At 34.2% G+C, this 20,807-nt stretch overlaps 1 protein-coding gene across 1 annotated transcript in view; it reads left to right on the top strand.

Annotated features, from left to right (window-relative positions):
* The window catches only part of zip (myosin heavy chain 10), a 517,797-nt gene extending 497,996 nt beyond the window's left edge, over nucleotides 1-19,801 (top strand). The window contains exons 38-40 of the mRNA XM_090411020.1: nucleotides 4,290-4,398; nucleotides 8,353-8,525; nucleotides 18,692-19,801. Coding sequence (XP_090267146.1) covers nucleotides 4,290-4,398; nucleotides 8,353-8,525; nucleotides 18,692-18,845 — 436 coding nt within the window. The 3' untranslated portion in view covers nucleotides 18,846-19,801. The remainder of the gene's footprint in view (nucleotides 1-4,289; nucleotides 4,399-8,352; nucleotides 8,526-18,691) is intronic.
* Nucleotides 19,802-20,807: the final 1,006 nt, after the last annotated feature.

The raw sequence follows: 20,807 nt of genomic DNA, 5'->3' as shown, positions 1-20,807 counted from the left end.
ATTAATTAAAGAAATTATGGATGTAAAAAGATTTTTTAAAAAAATAGTTAAGAACCATCGAGCAATCAAACGTGGAAGAGTTTGTGTTGTTTAATTTAATATCACTGTTACAACATCAGGGAAGGGAATTTGGTATTGAGAGAGAAGCAAGGCAAGGAGATCCTATATCATTAAAATTGTTTTCTACTATATTAGAAATCTTTAAGAATGTCTCTTGGAAGAACTATGGAATTAACATTAATGGAAAAAATCTCAATCACTTATGTTTGTAGATAACATTGCTCTTTTAGCAAAAAATAAAGAAGCCCAGGAAATGCTGAATGACCTCGGCAGAGAAAACATGAACAAAAAGGTTTAAAGATTAATATAACTAAAACAAAACTGATGACAAATTCATGCCATGTGTAAATGAATCACCTGATCAGTATTATTAGTTCATTGGATTTAGTCCCCCCCCCAATATTTATTTACTGAGCTACCAAATGTATACAGCCACTATTTATTATTCATTCGTTATTTATAGTTCACAAAAAAATCTTGTTTCTTCTCCTCGTATATATATATATATTTTTTATTATGCCATTATAAATGCACATAATACATGTCTAAAGTTTATAAAATCACATATTATTCACTCCACTCAGCAACTTACAGGACAATATCACAAATGTTACTTGTTAATAATTATTAATTTTGCCAGTAATGAAGTATTTCTATTCATAAGTTTTCTTTCTCTCCCTTATATTTCTCATTCTCATATGGCTCAATAATAGTTCACTTATTTACACCTTTTTTAGTACTTCACATATACCAATCACAAATAGTATTCTTCTTATTGTTTTCTAATATATCCTAAAACAAACACATTTGTAGTCCCCCCCCCCACACACACACACAGATATTATTGCGATCAAAAAACTGCCACAATATGTGGTGCTTGATTATATAGAGAAACCTGTGGAGAATTCATGACTAAATTTAACACATGTGAACCACAGTAGTAGGTTTTTTATTATGTAAATATTTCGTCCTAGGTATCTTAGGACATCATCGGTACAGTAGAACAATACTAGGAATGACACAAAGGATAGGGTGCATACGTACAATGGAATCCAAATTGCGTGCAGTGGCACGTTGCGGCCTGAACTTAAATTGAATTAAATTAAATTACAATTAAGTTATTTTTACACGATTTTGTATGACAATTTCCCATACTTTAGGGATGGCAAGAACATCATTGCGGTTTAGATTTGGTGTGTGAAGTAGGGCTTCAGCACTTTCTTTATATAAGCATTCATATTTATATGAAGATCTGTGTAGGAGTTTTGTCTTTTCCCAGTGGATCTTGTGGTTTGGGTTTTCAACTCCGTGTTGAGCGAGGCCTGATTTTTGTAGTTTGATGAGGCGGATATGGTCTTGATGTTCTGAAATGTGTTTAAAAACTAATCTGCCTGTCTGTCCATAATAAGAGAGTTTACAGGAGCATGGAACCTTGCATACACCAGGTAGTAGCAAAAGTAACAAGTTGTGGATCTGGTTGATGGGTTTGTAGGTGGCAGCAAGATTGTGTTTCTTCATAATTTTCGAGAGCCATTTGGAGATGCCTTTGATATAAGGTATGGGAATCCTATGGGCTTGTTCTTGTCTATTGGAAGTTTATTTTTCACTTGGTTAGACTATAATAAATTTAGTTTAATTCTTTATCCAAGTGTGAGCAAACAAAGTTTGCACCTGAAAGTATCTTCAGGACTGGGGTAAGGTAGTACAACACCAGGCAACTCATTGCAAAGGTGGAGCAAGCTAACATCACTCCTATCTCAGTATCTCCCATAATGCAAAACACATCTCCTTGTGGATAGGGAAGGGCCACTACCCAGACTAGTTTCGACTAAACTAAATTTATTATAGTCTAACCAAGTGAAAAATAAACTTCCAACATCTTTCTATAAATCCAGAGTAATTTAATAAAAAGGTGGCACACTGTTTGGCAACTCCTATAGGTCGAGATGACCTTGCTAATGCTTCTGCCTGGTATCTCCACTTGGGCCTGGCTCCCACTGAAGAGACCTCAATAAAGGTCGAAACTAGTCTGGGTAGTGGCCCTTCCCTTAATGCATAACATTATACATATCCGCAAGGAGATGTGTTTTGCATTATGGGAGATACTGAGATAGGAGTGATGTTAGCTTGCTCCACCTTTGCAATGAGTTGCCTGGTGTTGTACTACCTTACCCCAGTCCTGAAGATACTTTCAGGTGCAAACTTTGTTTGCTAACACTTGGATAAAGGATTAAACTAAATTTATTATGTTCTTGTCTAGGTTGATGTGTGGAGAAGTTGCTGATGATTTTTTGAGTTGTTTTGAGATTGTATCCATTTAGAGTGGCTGTGTTTTTGATTATTTCCAATTGGAAATAATCAAAAACATAGCCACTTTAAATACTTGAGCATGAAATTGTCACTGGGCACAGTGTTTTCCCTTGCCTTACGAGATGGTTAGGATAGCAGTGAGAAAGTTCCAATCACCCCAACGTGAGCGTGTTAAACTCCAGTTTTTTTATTTTGATTTTTGGCTTATAACAATATAAGCCAAACACAGGGTCTCCGTATTCGTAGGGGTTACTTGTCAGCACCAACCATTGAAACTAAAATTCTGCAAAAATCTGTATTCTTGCTTAAATAACTACAGATGTTTTCTAAATATGCCTAAACACTTACACAACCATTTATAATTAACAGAAAAATGTTTAAAAGGTGTTAATTTTGTTTTGCAATACTGAGTAAAATTTTAGGCCCATGTTTTGAAAATACTGTATCAGATTTTTATTATAGTTAAGAATGAGGCATGCACCAGGATATTCACCAGAGGATTCATTACTCTGGAGGCTGAAGATGCAGGGTTGGCTGACATTAAGACTTCTGGTTCATCTTTCTTCCGTTCGATGGCTATATGCACTGAGACATATTCTTTCAGAATAATACCATGTCATTAGCATGAAAACCTGCTTGGGTTTATATTCCATCTCCTCAATGATCTCTTGATCTGCTTGAAGCAGTCTTGTCCATAATTTTTACATTATTGAGTGAATAACACTTCCAGAATTTCTGGAACTAGCCTTTGCTGACAATAAAAGTGGTTTCTGTGGTGCTGCAGGTACTACAAGAGTTTGCTGCATAAAGAATCCATTGTAAAGAACGAGAACCTTAATGGAAATTGTACCGCTGCTAACAAACAACTTTTTCTTGTGCTGATCTTTGAACCAAATTAACAGCGCATTCTCCATTTTAACATCTTTATCGTGTAGCAGTAAGAATTCCACTAGTTTGCACTGCCTCTCTGATCTGAGTTTATTGTTTCCTTATGTACCGTACAGTACTTTTGTTACCTAATGTGCGACCTACAGCTGCATGTGTGATCCCTTTTCAACATTTGAGAAAGTCATCACTTTCTTGACCATTGTTGGCTTTGATTTGTCATTACACATGTGACTACCTATGGTTTCTACACTTTGTTTAGAAACCATAGGTAGTCACATATACACAGTAATATTTTAAGCACAAGTAGCCTAATGCTCACTGCAAGACTAAAGAGTGCGATTTCATGGCTGCCAACATGAATCCGCAAATATGAAGACGTGACTGTTTAAAAAAATCTAATAGCACGTGTGATGAAAGCTAATAGTGCATAATCATTTAATTCAGAATAACATATTGACTTTATGTTGTGTAATTCACTGACAACTATTAGTTTCATTTTTAAGGAAAGTTGATTATACAGAATAATATGGTGGTATCTCATAATAATTCTTGTATAGTAAAAAAAAAAAAAAAACATTGATTATCTAAACAATTGTACTGCAGATATAATTTTGCCATTAAAATGGCTTGGTTGAAACTACTGATAGAGGGATGCCCACTGACACTATAGGCAGAGGTTATCAGCTGGAACAAAGATAAGTTTCTGGTATAAAATTATAAGCTGTGTTACATTTGATGTGAATTTCTTGAATGAAATATAAAATAAAGTGGGATCGAATTGAAATTTTTTTGAGAATCAGTTTTAATGTTTTGAAGTAAAATGGAACTGATTATTCTTATTTATTTATTTTCTAGTCATTTTGAAGCCTCATTGAAAAGTTGTCTGCATTCAGCTATTTCAGATCATTTAAATTTCTCCATCATTAGACACTTCTGTATAACTTCATTTAAAAACTTACTTTTTTTAATTAATTAAAATATCTTCCCTAGTGTGTTGTATAACAGCATTTCAATGTATTTACCATTTTTAGGGAGAGGCAAACAGTAGCAAAAGCAGGTCGTAAAATTGAAAAGAGGTTAAAAGAAGTCCTAATGCAACTAGAAGATGAACGTCGGCATACGGACCAGTATAAAGAACAGGTATGTACGGTGTTGCATTTCAATCTTGCATAGAAATGTATTGGAGTTTTTGAATAAAATTCCATATTTTTTTACACGTGTAAGCTGTGAAAGTGTTTATAAATTTGTAATTAAGTACTAGATTTGGAGGATAAGGGGAAACAGTCCTTTGCTTGATAAGAGGCCTTTTACTGTATTAGTTGGATTTTTTTAAAATTTTATTATACTACACTTCATCATTTATTCATGCATGAATAGGGAAATATATGCAAAATTTTCATATAACAAAAACTCGTGGAGATAATGTATGGATGAAAGGGAGCTAAGTTGATGAATATCAGATGGTTCATGAGCCTCATCTTCAAAAAGAAGTTTGCTTATGTATTGCCAAAGCTTTTCTTGGTCGGTCTTCCTCTGTGTCCATTAGTTGGCCTGTAGAGAGCAAGAGCACCGAACATAGGTGAAGGTGGATGTCTCAGTTGACCTTATTGTATTAGGGGTCTTTGCTGGCTTTCTTCAAGAATAACTATAGAATCACATGTGTAGCACAGTAAAAATTAATTTATTATACAAATATTTCATCTTGTGTGTTGTAAGACATCATCAGGAATTTGAATAAAGAAACAGTAAAATTGCACATGCGTTCAATTGGAATCCCTTTATGTATACAGTCAAGTGTTCATGGATTAAAACTATTAGGATAAAATAAAAATTTAAATAGACGAGTTAAAAATTAAAAAAAAAAAAATTGAGATTACAAATTCATATAATGCAGTTGAGGATGACAATTTCCCATACATTAGGAATAATAAGGCAGTCATCACAGAGGTTAGGTCAGTGAAGGCTTTATCCTGTTGCTAATGTTTTCAATCCCATGTTGTGGCAGGGCAGATTTGTGATGTTTGATAAATTGGATGTGGTCCTGATCTTTGAACACGAGATCAGAGGATTGGAAAGGCCTCACGTGCAATTCCTGTACCCAGCTTGTCCACATGACCACAAACTCCTTCATGGTTATTATGCTGGAGTCTGCTGTGCTTTTATTTTAAATCAATTACATCAAAATTCTCAGAGAAACAACCGTATTTCAAATTTGGTCAAAATTGATTGAAAAATAAGATCTGCAGAAGATGACTATTTTTTTTTTAATATGTTGGGCCCATATACAAGAGGGGTTGGTTGGTTAACCTATAGTACGTTAGTACCGTATATGGGTAGTGGGTTGGGAAAGGAGAAACTCGTTTACATTTGATTTAAAAGCCTGCATGTTGTATTTCTTGGGAAATACGTCAGGGGAAAGACTATTCCACAGTACCGCAGTAGCAGGGATGAAGGAGGAGGAAAAGAAACTTGTTCTGTGGGTTTCAGGGTGTACTGTGAAAGGATGTTTGGTGGCAGCTGCACGTATTTCAATGGGCTTAGTACAGAGTGGGGGAATTATTGATGCTGTTTCGGATGAACATTTTCCATGGAAATATTTATAGAATATACAAATCACAGAGACCAAGCATCTATGTAAAAGTGAGGGAAGTGAGTTGGTGAGAGATGGGTCATTTATCAATCTAATTGCTCTCCTCTGTATTGAGTCGAGCCTTTTCGGGGAGCTTTTAGGAGCCCCACTGCAAATGTGAGAGCAGTATTTGATAGCTGGGTGGATTTGTGATTTGTATAATGTTAACAGCTGTTTAGAGGTGAAGTAGCGTCAAGCGAAAGAGAAAACCTAGTTTTTTGGAAGCTGAGGATGCAATGGTTGTGATGTGTTTATGCCAGGAGAGGTGAATTATGATGTGACTTGTAAAGAATGGAAGAGGAGGAGGAGAAAAATGCTTTGGTTTTTATGTTTTCTTTAATTGCAAGCATCTCTTGCAAATGCTTCAGTTTTTGCATGTTGCTTCTGGTCAAATATCCCCATCAGATAAAAGTGCTGTGTTAATGATATCCACCCAGGAACCAAAACATATATGAAAACCTAATTATTTTTGTAATAAAAATTGTCATTGACTCTCTGTAATACCTGGCTTAGCAGTGTGATGGCATTATGATCATGACTCTTGAGAAAACCATTTTTATATAATTTTTTACTCCTCTGCCTATATTTCACATTTGGTTTATTACTCATTATCCATAATTCCAACTGGCTTCCCTTCAACTTCATAACCAAAGCCAGAAGTGAAGCCAAACTGTTTGCTCTCAGTAATGATTAAACACACATTGTTTATCAACTCACCAGAATTCAGATAATCCTCATTCTTCTTCTGACATCCTAGACCTTTTCTTAATTTCACTATTTCTCTCTCCAAATACCATAATCTTGGCAGTATTTTCTTTGGTATACAGATAATCATTCTCCTAATAATTGTCAGCCTATTACATCCTACAGTACTACAATGGTGCCAGTTGATATGACTTTTGGGATTTTTATACCTCATTTCCATATAGTCTAATTGTTGGTTCCTCTCTTCTCAGCCTAGCACTAGTTCTGATCTAATAAGCAAATGTATTTTTGCTGGGATAAGTGCTTTTACTTTCATTCCCCATATCACTCAAAGCCCTCGACTGTTATGTGAGGCCTGGTTTTCCAATGTTCCAAAGCATTCCAAGTCAAAATTGGAATGCTTTGGAACATTGGAAAACCAGGCCTCGCATAATAGTCGAGGGCTTTGAGTGATGTGGGGAATGAAAGTAAAAGTACTTATCCCAGCAAGAATACTTTTGCTTATTTTGCTTTGTTTTTTTGTATACATATTATTTAAATATGTTTACAAAAAACATGCATCCAATGGTTCAGATCAGAAACTCTAGCTTATAACAGCTTGTAACAATTGCAAAAATTGAACAATCAGGTCTGACATTGTGGCCTTCTTACCAAGCTACCTTGGTCTTCCTCCTACTCTTTGAGTGGATTGCTTCTTCTCTTCAGTTGTTGTGGTGGATAGTTTTTTTTTCAATCACTGCTGGAATACTTAGGAATCTGTGCTTTCACTATACTCTTCCTCCTATAAATAGAATTTGGATGCCAGAGAGAGCGAGATCAATGATGTGATATCTCTCTGGCATCCGGTCCTGTTCATAGCTTTATAATGACAGTACTCTCCATTCCTCTTTTTTGTTTTACAAAAACCTTGTAGTACTCAAGTTTCAAGATCTTCTATAATTAATGCCTTAAATACCATTTTTTTTTGCTATTCTCAAGTGGGATGAGGATAACCTGTTGAGTTTTAATGTCACAAAACACAGTTCTGTCTTATTTCGTAGGTGAAAGACAATGCTTCACTCTACTTCATTTTTGATAATATTCTGCTTGTCTACTAGTGTTTTCTCTTCTTAAAAAAAAAAAAAACAATATTTTAAATAATACTTCTCTTCTGCTGAACTCCTGACACTTCATAAATCTCAAATCTGTCCAACCTTAAAATATTGTTCTCGGCATTTGGGGTGGTGCATCTAAAATCTCCCTTAAAATGCTTAACAGTATTTGATGACTACACAGTGACCCCCTCCCCCCCAGTTGCTTTCTCATAGCTAATTTTTTCCCCATTACTGCTGCATTATGTCTTTTCTATAAATATTTCCATGGATGTTGCTCCACCAAACTTGTCACTACCATTTCTCAACTTTCTCTAAAACACAAGCACCTACTAGTCAGTGCTCATATACAGTTCATCTCCAAAGTTATTTGGCTAACTTTTCGTTCTCAACTCCATCCTGTTTTCCCAATGATTATAACATTCCATATCTTGAAGAAACATATCAACAAATTCTTCTCTTCTCTCTGATTTGTTGCCCCCCCCCCCCCCCCCACAGCATTTTGTCATAGATCTCGGGACCTCATATGCAGGGTTGAATTTACACACGCACACAAGACACTCAAATTTGCATTTATATAGTTGAGTTCTACAAAAAGCTCATATTTTTGATATAACTGATTATAATCTGCTATTTGGTGTTAAATTGAATATAACCTCTAATTTCTAGGTTGAAAAAGTTAATGGAAGGGTGAAAGCTCTGAAACGCCAACTAGATGAGGCAGAAGAGGAATGTTCTAGGGAGAAAGCTCAGAGGCGTAAAGCTCAGAGAGAACTGGAAGATTTAGTAGAATCTAATGAAGCAATGTCTCGAGAATTATCAACACTTAAAAGTAAAATGAGGTAAATCTTTTGAATAAATTAATTTTCTTTAGCAAACTAGTTACATGGTTAAATGAACTTAGTTACTTCTCACTTTTTATCAAAACATGAGATTTATTATAACTATTTGATATAAGTGTTGGATGGTTTATTATACAACACTAGCTAAAGCTAGATATACGGGCTAGATATCGCTCCATACAACAAGGTGCCTAGAGAAAAGCTTTCAAAATGCTACAGTTACATGGGGTAAATGGAATATTATATGGAGCGATATCTAACCTGTATACAAGATAGAAGTGAAGGGTACAGGAAGTTGGTTTGATGTTAAAATAAGTAGGATACGAGTACATTATTATTCATCATCTATATGGATTGCATTATGAAAGAAACTGGCATTAAATCTCTGATATCACAATTGGAGATGCTAATTTTTAGCTGTGTAATTTATACAGGTTATGTTATACTCCTAAATATATCCAGTATAAGTCTGCAGGATTCCCTAACTAAATTGAATGACTGCTGTATTAATTTTAATATGAAAATTGTCAATAAAAAGACACTGTGACAATAGGCAGGAACATTGAAAACATGAACTGCATACTGAATTGAGAAACTATGGAACAAGTAAAACATTTCAGCTATTTAGACATAATTTTTAGTGAAGATGGCAAATTAAATATAGAAATATACAACAGATTTAGCAAAGCTGGTATGACAGGAAGTCAACAATAAATTTATATAGAATCAGAGGAATTAGCCAAAACACAAAACTAGCAGTATATATATGGTGGTGTCCAGGCTAGAGGTATCCAAAAATAATGGCTTATAATGCAAGAACCATTGATTATGTTTTCTTAAACTAAAGCTCAGTCGATAGGAAATCTCCAAGATTTGTTTTGTCACACTTTCAAGTGTGTCAAAAAAAACAACAAGATAGTGCTCCACCACACTTCATTTGAGATGTTACTACATTTTTTGAATGAGACATTTCCTGGACATTGGATCAGAAGAGGAGGCCCAACTGTCTGGCTGCCTAATTCCCGGATATGACTCCATTGGACTTTTTTTGCATGGAGCTAAAGACTGTGTGTGTGTATACCAGAGAAACGTTTGAGATTTGGAAGATTTGAAACAGCGTATCATGGCAGCAGTTGCTCTAATAACGGCTCAGATGCTGGAAAATACTTTGCAAGAGCTTGAGTATCATTTTGACATCTGGTGCCCACATTGAACTTTACTAACCTTCATGAAAACTTGGTGAGTTACTTTTTATACTTTTATTTAAAGTTACTTATTTTTATTTAGAGTTACTTTTATTTAAAGTAATAACAAAAAATTATTTTAATAAGCTTTATGGATGCTGAGATATGCTTGTGTATTTTTGGATACTTCTAGCCCAGATATCCTGTATATAAGGTGTGACTGGCAAAAAGAGACTTATCAGACTCATGAAATAGAATATAATCTTGATGTTCTTTTAGGCGAATCTGAGCTGAACGACCAGCTCAGATAATATAATAAAGGATGAACTCAGAATTCTATAAGCTCCAGGAGGATATTTATCTTCAAGAGTCTAGAAAGGAATTTAATTTCCAAACTGGATGGAAAGAAACTTGAAGATTGATTTGGCAAAGAAGTCTTGCAGTTCTTTCAGACATTCCTTTTACATATGGAATGAAAATTCTAGAAACCTCTTCTAGAAGGTGACATTGTCAGCATTCAGGAATGTGTGAATAGAGCTAATCTAAGGTAATATGGTCACATAAACATAATGGGAGAAGGAAGGTTAGCAAAGCAGGTGGCAAGATGGCAGGGAGAAAGAGAAAGACCTAGAGTCAGCCAAAATGTCCTAGGAGACTAAAATATTAATTATGACAGTATTGGAGTTCCAACGAATTTGGAGGAGAATTGTTGATAGGACATTAGTAATAATGTAATCATATAGTGCTGTCAGAGTAACCTTTATGCCTCTTGAGGATACATATCAGGAAATTGATGATGATACGCTTTACTGTTCATGACAGTGGTTTTTGCTATAATAAGGAACATAAGCTGTGTTATGCATTTTTGAAAATTATGGAGACAACTACCATGTTTGAATAAAAACTTTAGTTTAATATAACCAAAATCTACATTCGACGTTTCGACCTTCATGTTAAGGTCATCTTCTGGAGCATACAACTATACCGACATTCTGGCTTAGATACGTTGATGACGTTTTTGCGATCTGGCCGCACGGGCAACAAACTCTAAACACATTCCTTAGCCACCTGAACAAACAACACGATTGCATACAATTTACCATCGAAATCGAAAATCAAAATTCGCTCCTGTTCCTAGACACACTAGTCGCACATCTTCCTTCAGGCAGTCTATCCTTCACGGTCTACCGAAAACCGACACACACTGGCCAATACATACATGCTAATTCATACCACCACCCATCACAAAAATATGGAGTCATTAACACCCTTAAAAACAGAGCTACAACAATTTGCTCTAACCAGCAAGCCCTGAAACAAGAACTAAAAATAATCAGCGACACATTCATAAATAATGGCTATAACAAAAATACTATTAATAAAATACTCCATAAAACAACAACAAAAACGAATCTAGATTACAGTAAAACCATAGCCATCCCATACATTAAAGGTTATCAGAAAAAATCAACAGAATCCTACAACATTATAACCTCGATGCCACCTTTAAACCACCCACTAAACTTAAAACCATATTCAACTCCTCCTCTAAGGATCCTCTTCTTCCATTAGCACATCCTGGAGTCTATTGCATCCGCTGCATCTGTAACTTACCGTACATTGGTGAAACAGGACAGACAATCCCTATACGCAAGAAAGAACACATTAAATATAACCATTATGGTGAAGCAGGCCTCTCAGACCATGCGCTCAACACCTTACACCAAATCAACTGGAAAAGCACCCGCTCTTTACACCACACAAAAACCTGGTATGAAAGGAAATTTAAGGAAGCCTCCGAAATCCTGATAAACCACCCAAATATCAACAATAAAGATGGCATGAAAATTCCAAGGATCTGGATGGCACACATTCAGCCTACCTAATACTTAAGATCCAACATAAGTCAGGACTCTAGCCAATCTTCAGCTAGTATTAGAAACCATTCCCTACCAACTGGCTGGAATGTACAAGTATAATCATGATGTTAACACGTTCATTGCCAATCACGCAATGCGAGTTCTCGCCAAACGGCCGATCACGCGTTATCGCATGGACGTCGCTAACTAAATAAAAAAAAAATAATAAAAATTTGGCCACCATACAAAATTCCAATTTTCAGCTTGGCAATGAATGATATCACGCGATGTGAGTTCTCACCAAACGGCCAATCACGCGTTATCGCGTGGACGTCGTTAACTAAATAAAAAAATAAAAAAAATTTGGCCACCACACGAAATTCCAATTTTCAGCTTGGCAATGAAAGTGTTAATATATGTATATAGATAGATACTTGTTGTGCCCAATGTATTTCTACAACCAACAGATAACATTAATAATAGGACTCTAGCGTTGATGTATTATTTTATTTTCTCACCAGAGGTCAGGCCAACATTTGTTGTAGCGGTTGGTCAGTATCTTTAACAAACCAGTTTGAATGTAGTGTAGCTTGTTTTCTGTGTATAGTTGTATGCTCCAGAAGATGACCTTAACATAAAGGTCTAAACGTCGAATGTAGATTTTAGTTATATTAAACTAAAGTTTTTATTCAAACACGGTAGTTGTCTCCATAATTTTCAAAAATGCGTTCGGATCACCGTTTAAGCTTAAAAGAAAGGAATAAGCTGTGTTATCTTACTGCAACATAAGTAGAGATGATATTTTACAAATTTGCCAATCACTTTACTTGCCTGATTGGCCAAATATAGATTACCTACTCTCCACCCAACAGACTGTTTTACCTTTACAATGAGTGCTGAAGTATCTCCAAATATCTTACTTCTCTCTCTCTCTCTCCTTTTCAGATTGACTGCAAATCCAATTTGCACTTTTGCTAATGACAGTAAACTGCCTTCTTTTGAGAAATCTTTACCACACACACACAAACAAATCTAGAGACCTTACTTTTGTACCCTAAATTATAATCTCTCAACCATTGTTCAGCTGGGTTCTACTAATCATGTTAACTTTATTAATACCAAAACTCAATTTAATCTTATTTCTGACCTTTTCTTTCTTTTGACCATACCAGTTTTTATGTGAGCCAATGTTTCTCTTCTCCAGATCACTGTAGATTCTAATTGTCCTTGGTATTAATGTCTCCTTAGCATTTAAGAAATTTTCTCTTTTTCCAGATGTTAACTCTTTGAAACAGTTGATAAACTATACATCTGGCCAACCATTGAATACTGTTCTCACATTTGAGGATGGTACCCCCTAAAAACTTTGCTTATACATTACAAATTAAGAAATCTTCACTAAATTAACAATCAAGTGTAATTACTATGATTAAATTAGGACTTCATAGAAATTTGCTGATTTTTAAAGAGATTACCATCATTAATGCTACGTCCTTGTTAATCATTGTGTATTAATGTTAAGAACATAGCATTAATGATGGTAACCTCTTTAAATGACAGCAAATTTATATGAAGTCCATTTGTTCTGATTTAGGATTCAGATATGCAATTCCTGTTGTGAGTAGAAATCAGAATAACCTAGAATAATGCCGTTTTACTTGAATTCTTGAATAAGCTAATTGGTAGTGTAGTCATTAGATGGTGTTGGTTTAGTCTTTCATCCAACCTTATATTTGCTAGTTGTTGGTTGACCCCACATTCAAACATAAAAAGAAAATTTTTTATTATACTGTGCCACTCTATGTTTGAAATCACACAATTATTGTGAAGGAGTCAAGCATCAAATAGCATAACAGCAATGTGAACTTACTACAGGCCGAAATTTTCTTACTTATACATAGGGTTTCCCTGCAAGATTCGTATTTTAATGAGCGGTGCAATGAAACTGAAATTAGGCAAGCACAAGAATCAAGTTAAACAAGATATTTAATTCTCTCACAAAATTATTTTTACATAAGAAACAAAAACTGTATTAAGATCAATACAATTAGAAAATAATTTAAGCATTCTATAAAGTATTTAGATCCTACTCAGCTGAGTGCATCATTTACTGCTAGAACATATATATAAGGCTTTCACAATTCTCATCCGTTAGGATTTCAACTTAGTTTCACCTTAAACAACAACAATATTCAGCAAAACACTTAAAAAGTAATTATTTTTAGTCTCATAGAATAATCACAAACTTTAATTTTATCAAACATTTAGCTGGCATCATCAATATCTATCAGAGGATTAAAATAGTTCTTAAAAGGCTAAGTCTTGCATTTACATATACATTGTGAGATAACACATTCAAACACGAACTAATTCTTCAATGAAGTTTTTCACATTAGTTTCACAAGGAAAATGTTTTATAATATCACTCATTCAAGCTTGACTAGCTGTCTCCAGCAACACGAAATTGATCAAGTTCTCTGGACACAAGCAACACTATCACACGTTAGTTATAGAATAGCTATTCTTATCGGTATGATCATCATAGCTTGCACATTATGGAAAACTCTTACAACACTTCTAGGCACTCGATAATCTTCCACTATAGGCAACACAAAACTTATAGTATCCCTGAGTTCAATAACTTAATTGTTAAGACTGGAAAATGTATTTTCTTGCTCGTAATAACTTATCTTACGATAAATCTCGATCATATTATTATCCTTTCACTTGGATAAATTCCTTTACAAGGTGACAGGAAACTATAAATAAATAAGAGTTCGAAGTAAGATTCATTAAAATCGGAACAAGTTTCCAAATCTTTGTTACGTTGTACAATCCCAGGTTAGATCACATCTCACGACCTTCCCACACACTCTCCAATTTCCTTCTGGTTCTTTCTTCCTATATCTCATAAATCCTCTCTCTTTCCCACCCAAACTTGTTTTTCTCCGCTCTTTCAGTTTACAACCGAATTCCCATGTGATTGTTGTACAGTTCCCAATGCTAAGGCACATGCTATCTCAAAATAACTTAGTTTTCTGACAGTAGCCAATCAAATCACATTAGCAGAGTCCCTTAGAAATACTTTCACTTTCAGTAACAACAAATAAAATGCATATATTACAATTCGCTTAGGATACATTTACAAGTTAATATAAAGAATTTATATAAAATAAATAACTAAAAAAATTTACAATTATTGTTTCAATGAACAAATAACTGTGTGCTTAAATTACAATTTACTTAGGAGCAAACTTAGCTCAGGAAATGCAATCCATGTTAAATCATGAATGAAGTATATTCATAAAATTCTTCATTCACAATTTAACAATGGAATGGTGATAGATGGTTAAAGTTGAAATAATGTTTAATCACTATTCTTTTCATAAATAGTTATTGATAAAATAAGCGCATAGTTTGTGAATATTCTAGTGTCTGAGCACTCAGGTTGCAAACAAAGGATTTTGATGTTAATGGCGAACCGATGTTTTTTGTGTTGGTATACTAGTTCAAAATAAAGATCAGCAAAATTGTATCAAAGATCACACAAATTTAGCATTTTCAAAATAATGATTGGTAAGTAAGAATAAATGATCCATGTTGCAGAAACTTTATTTGAAACAAAACAATTTACATTCACACACACACACACTGGAAAGAAGTCCATGAACATCCACATGGACAAGGTGCATCATGCCATGTAACAAGTCAGTGTTTGCAACCTTTATAAATTGGAGGAATATGATACTCCCAAGTTCAGTGCAACTGTGTCTGAGCAAAATGGCTGTAAGAAGGGAACTGATGGAATTTGAAAAAGATGTTGTGATAGAACCATGCTGCAGACCTATCTGTCTGGCAAATTGTTGACAAATTGGGCCATCCCAGGCCAACAGTCAGTGATACCATACTGAGATGAAAGTGAAGGGATTCAAGTGCTACCAGCGGTGGACTACCCATCACACTCACCGAATGTGACCATAGGGTGTTACAAAGGATTATATTTTAAAACCACCATTTGTCAACTGATTCTTTGAATGCAAAGTTCCAGGCATTGACTGGAACATGAATCTGCACAAAAATATTCAGAACTGTGACCCACAGTACGGGTTTCCATAATAGGACCACAATATGCAAGCCCCACATTACTCAAACCAACATGCAGTGCCATCTTCAGTGGTGCAAAGAGCATGTGCAGTGGGATCTGGAAGCTTGGAAAGCTGTGTTATGGAGCAACGAATCATGCTACACCCTCTACCAAGCAGATGGAGGAGCGGGTGTGGTGGATGCTTGGTGAACAGCTCTTACCAGAGTATGAAATTTGGAAGTGGCAGTGTGATGGCGTGGTCCTGTTTTTCCTGGTTTGGCCTCAGACCTCTGTTTGTGGTGCCACGAACATTGAACTCAGAGAGTTATCTGAACATTCTGGATAATGCAATACTTCCTGCTTTGTGGCATTTCTACGGAACTGACCATTGTCTCTTTCAGCAAGATGCTTTGTGTCATGAGGCTGCTTCTGTAACTGTGTGGTTTGTGGACACGAAACATCGCCTACTTGCCTGGTCTTCACAGAGCCCTGATCTCAACCCTATTGAACATCTGTGGGATGAACTGAATCTTCAGGTGAGGTTAAGGGATATCTGCCTCACAACATGCCTCCAGGAAGAATGGTCGAAATTACCATCAATCACTATCTCATGCTTGTGGAAAGTATGCCCCATAGGAATTGCTGCAGTCATTGCCACAAAATGAGATCCTACATCTTATTAAGGTGGGTGCCATGGCTGTTTGTTCCTCACATTATGGCATCTGTTGACTTCTTTCCAAGCAGTATATGTATAGCCTGTTTATTTACATAATCATACATGGCAAGAATTCCTGGATTTCCCATTATGAGTTTCATTTTTTTTAACATTGCAAAAGTCTGGTTCATATTCTTAACAAAGATGCTTCTTAAGAACTAGGGATCAAGTCAGGAATTTTTACATCTGCCAAGAAGCAAGACTCATTGGTGAATTTGAATTTTAAATGGCCATTACAAACATTCCTTATCTCTTGTTTAAGTTAAGGGATATTACATCCCATATCGTTTCTTAGCCGAATAAGAAACTCAAAGAGTTTCATGCCGAATATAGTAGAAACTATATAAAGTTCGGCAAATACCTGGAAATCCAGGTATTTGCTTACGCTTGGAATCGCCGAACTTTATATAGTTTCTACTATATTCGGCATGAAACTCTTTGAGTTTCTTATTCGGCTAAGAAACGATATGGGATGTAATATCCCTTAACTTAAACAAGTCATGTGTCGCCGAATTGAAGCCTTTGGCTCTTCATATATCTAATAATTCCTTATCTCTTTTGTGTTCTTTATTTGTTCTAGTGCAGTTAACACTAGGTTAGCCTATTAAGTGCCTTGGTTCTGAAAGCCTGTGTTACATATAAAAATTTTTCAACACAACAGCAACTTTCAACACAAGACATGGGTTAATATTACAACCCTTTTGGTCAGTGGGATTTACATAAATATTGCTTAGTTTCAGATAAAGTTCTGTTTGTGTGATATAGGCTGTGCATATTCTGCCTCTTGTATATTATAAAGTGAACTGCACTGTACTTACTGCTGGCTTTGACTTTTTTGCTCTTATATCTGATAAAAATGTTCTGTTATCATTGTATGAAATGTTGGACTGCAGAAATGTGAATTGGGATAAGAGTACTTTATCATGTATTCATCTAAGTACACAGCATACAACTGAGAATAAAACATTAACTAATACGAATTATTTCCAGTAAGTGAATTGGCATGGCTTATTATTTTTTTTTATCTTATAATAAAGTTTTATGTCACTAATATGCATATTATATCTAAATATTATATGCATATTTGAGTTTAAAAAAAAGTTGCTGTAATTAGTCTACAACCTGTGGTCAGAATGAACTGCGGTAGTTTGCCTCAGTCTTCACTTATTGTCAGTTTAATTTAAAGTTATTTATAGTATGATATGCAGCCTCCAAAAATTTCAAAAAAAAAACAAGTTGCTTGTCCATGTATTTCAACAGTGAATCCAGAATCCTTAGAAGCATAAAGCAATAACATTAGATGAGAAACATGAAATTTTAAGCCTTCATGAATTCAGAAAAAAAGTGAATAGAACTTGTCTGTAAGTTTGTGGTCTCAATCCGCAATAAACACCATCTTAAAAAATAAACAGAAAACTTGTTATGGTTCATACTAAGTTATGGTTCAAACAAATTTCCAAGAATGTAGCCCTAATCTATGACAGCACCTTATAGGAAATTAGAGTTCAATTTATGATTCACTTGATGATTTCCAGGAACCATTTAGGTTAGTGTGTGGGAGGGAATCTGTTGTATTTTCATATGAAGGTGGCAGGGGATTTTAATTCAGCCCTTATACATGCATTAATGCTGAGAGCCTAATAATTATTATGACCTTCAGACTGGGGGAGATGAGAGCTTTATTGGGCCAATCATACACTTAAATAGCCTATGCAAGTGGAAAATTATAGTTATCCTATAATTAGTATTTCTTTAAAAGAACCAATCTGGAGATGAGATGAGAATTTTTTAATGCAAATTCATTATAATGCAATGTCAGCTTTTGCCAGAAAGCAATTATAAAATTATGTAAAAAAAAAAAAAAATAATAACAAAAAAGCCAAATTGTTGAAATGAAGCAGTAATTTTATAAGCTAAGGGCAGTAAGTAGTTTTGGTACTGCTTGCTTTTCTGTTCTTGAAATAATACATTACTTACACATGGGAAAATCATAAAGAATATCATTAAAGCAGTAATTATGATTCTGTGGGATCAAATTATGAAATCATACAGAATAATTTTAAATGTTTACCTGTTTTGTCTAAAATAGTTATCTCTGGTCAACCTTGTATCGTATAAACATAATTATGAGTTTACCTTTTGATGTGAGCATTATACTATTCTCACTACAACAGAGATATTATGGTATGAATATAAAACAAGTAATCAGTCAATTTTTCATTGATGGACAAAGTACATTGACCCAAAGATAACATGTAATATTTCTTGATCTCATAAAAATTTTTGTAGTGATAATTTGCTTATCTGTGTTTTAATCATTTCAGGCGAGGCGGAGCTACTGGTGCTGCACCAGGAGGAACTCCAGGTCTTCCACCTTCTCGTTATCTTGCAAAACGGGGTTCCTTGAGTTCTAGTGGTGGTGGTGAAGACATAATGAATTTGCCTGATGAATCTTTAAATGATGATAGTCAAGCCTGAAAAATTTCCTGCCACTGTTATTGTCTGGTTGCTAAGCAACAAAGAGATATGACTGATGCAAAGAAACAAGTTTGAATTGTGGAAGGCATCCAAAAAAATTCTAGCTTGATTGTGGTTGCTAAGCAACTTGCTACTAACATTCCGAATGAATTGAGTGCAGTACATAGCAGAAATAATGGCTTCCCAAACTGTACAGTATAAGAAGGAAGTATGGACTGTATTTTGAAACTTTGGAAGCCAAAGTTTTTGTATCATGTGGTTTTAGTAGCTTAATGTATTTCTTCTTCTGGGTGACTTAAGTGGTAAAGAAATACCGAAGACTGTACACACATACACACACACGAAAAAAGAAAAAGACTATGCAGTTCTGCCTGCCTTTCTGTTTAACATTCTTTTTTATGCTGTAACACTTGAATAAATTAAAATTATTTTGTCTATACACACCAATAATATTTTATTTTATAATTAAAAGTTTGGTAAGTGAACTAACATAGCTTCTAGTAATCAGATTCAGCAGTCAGGACCTTTATATTTCATTTCCATCCCAATCCTTTATCTAACAATTTGGTGCTTACCCTTCATAATAATATGTTTAGGGTGACAAGTGAATGGTGCTTTTTTCTAACTTTACAGAAAAAGAAAGTTTATTCTTTTGTTAAATTTTAATTCTCGATCATTCTGTATATTTCTAGCTTATATGATGTTAATTTGTTTCAAATTGTATACTTCCTACATGTTACATTGTATACTTAACAATTTTTTATTATTATTATTTTCATAAAAACATCAGTGTAGAAATGAAGTTTGCAACTTATTTTGCTAGAAATTGGGACCATCCTTTTTTTTAACTACTTTTTTTTTTTACAGCTTTGTTTTATAGGACCTTTATTTTTGTAAAGTGAACACTGTAATAATTGGTTATTGCTGACTACTTGAGTAAACAGATATTGATAAGACGTGTGCTAAGTGTTGTTTTTTTTCCTCTTCATCTCTTTCTTTCTTTCTTATCTTTAAAAGATAAGCATTTGCAATGAAATTAATGAGAAATTAATTTCATTGTGTTAATGTTACATGATGATAGTAATGCTAGAATAAATGTCAAATTATTGTCCAAAAACATTAAATAAAAAAATTAATTAATATAAAATAATAAATGAGTGAATTCTAAATGAAAGGGAAATCCAAATACTAATGAAAATTTAAATGTCTTTAATCTCTGAAATATCAGGAATCTTAGATTTTACAAATGTATTAGAATTTGAATTTTTTTTTTCATTTAGAAATTTCAAGGTTATTTTAAAATCATTCATCTTCATCAAGAATTGCATCTTATAACTATTAACCATGCTGACTTTTTGACAACAGGTATATCAGCCATTAAAATTTAGAATTCCAAATTTGATTCATCATTCCTATCCACTTTATGTTAAATTTTTTGTTAAGTTTGTACATTTAGTCCAGTTTAGCGGGTTGATGCATGTGGTTCTCCTAAAGACTGTTACTGAAAAACTTTATAAACTTTTCTTTTACTATATGTATAAAATAAGGCGCTGTAGTTAGGCATAAAAAATAATCTTTTAAATTAATACTAATGTAAATTTATTTATTTTGCAAATGAGAACACAATAGTTTGTCTTTAAAATGTGATAACCCAGTGCATTCAAGACTTTATTAATGCATCCCTACCCTCCAGAAACCAAAATGGCAGATATATTAATAAATAATTAAATGTATATTTAATACATTTTTAAATACAACATATATTAAATATTGTATTAAATATACAATATTTAATATATGTTGTATTTAAAGTCTTTATTTAAGATGCATTGTTTTTACATTCTCGGATAGTAGGAAGTCTTTTTTTTTTCTCTTTTCATTTTTAATATGGTTTTTGCCATATTACATCAGTAGATGGATCAGTAGAACTCTTGTTATGATTTCCAGTCTTTTAATTCACTG

The sequence above is a fragment of the Typopeltis vanoorti genome, chromosome 21, assembly GCF_054136105.1.
Source record: "Typopeltis vanoorti isolate ZY-2024b chromosome 21, IOZ_Tvanoo_1.0, whole genome shotgun sequence".
Lineage (NCBI taxonomy): Eukaryota > Metazoa > Arthropoda > Arachnida > Uropygi > Thelyphonidae > Typopeltis > Typopeltis vanoorti.
The sequence above is the reverse complement of the archived record's forward strand: the minus strand, read 5'-3'. Positions and strand labels throughout refer to the sequence as shown.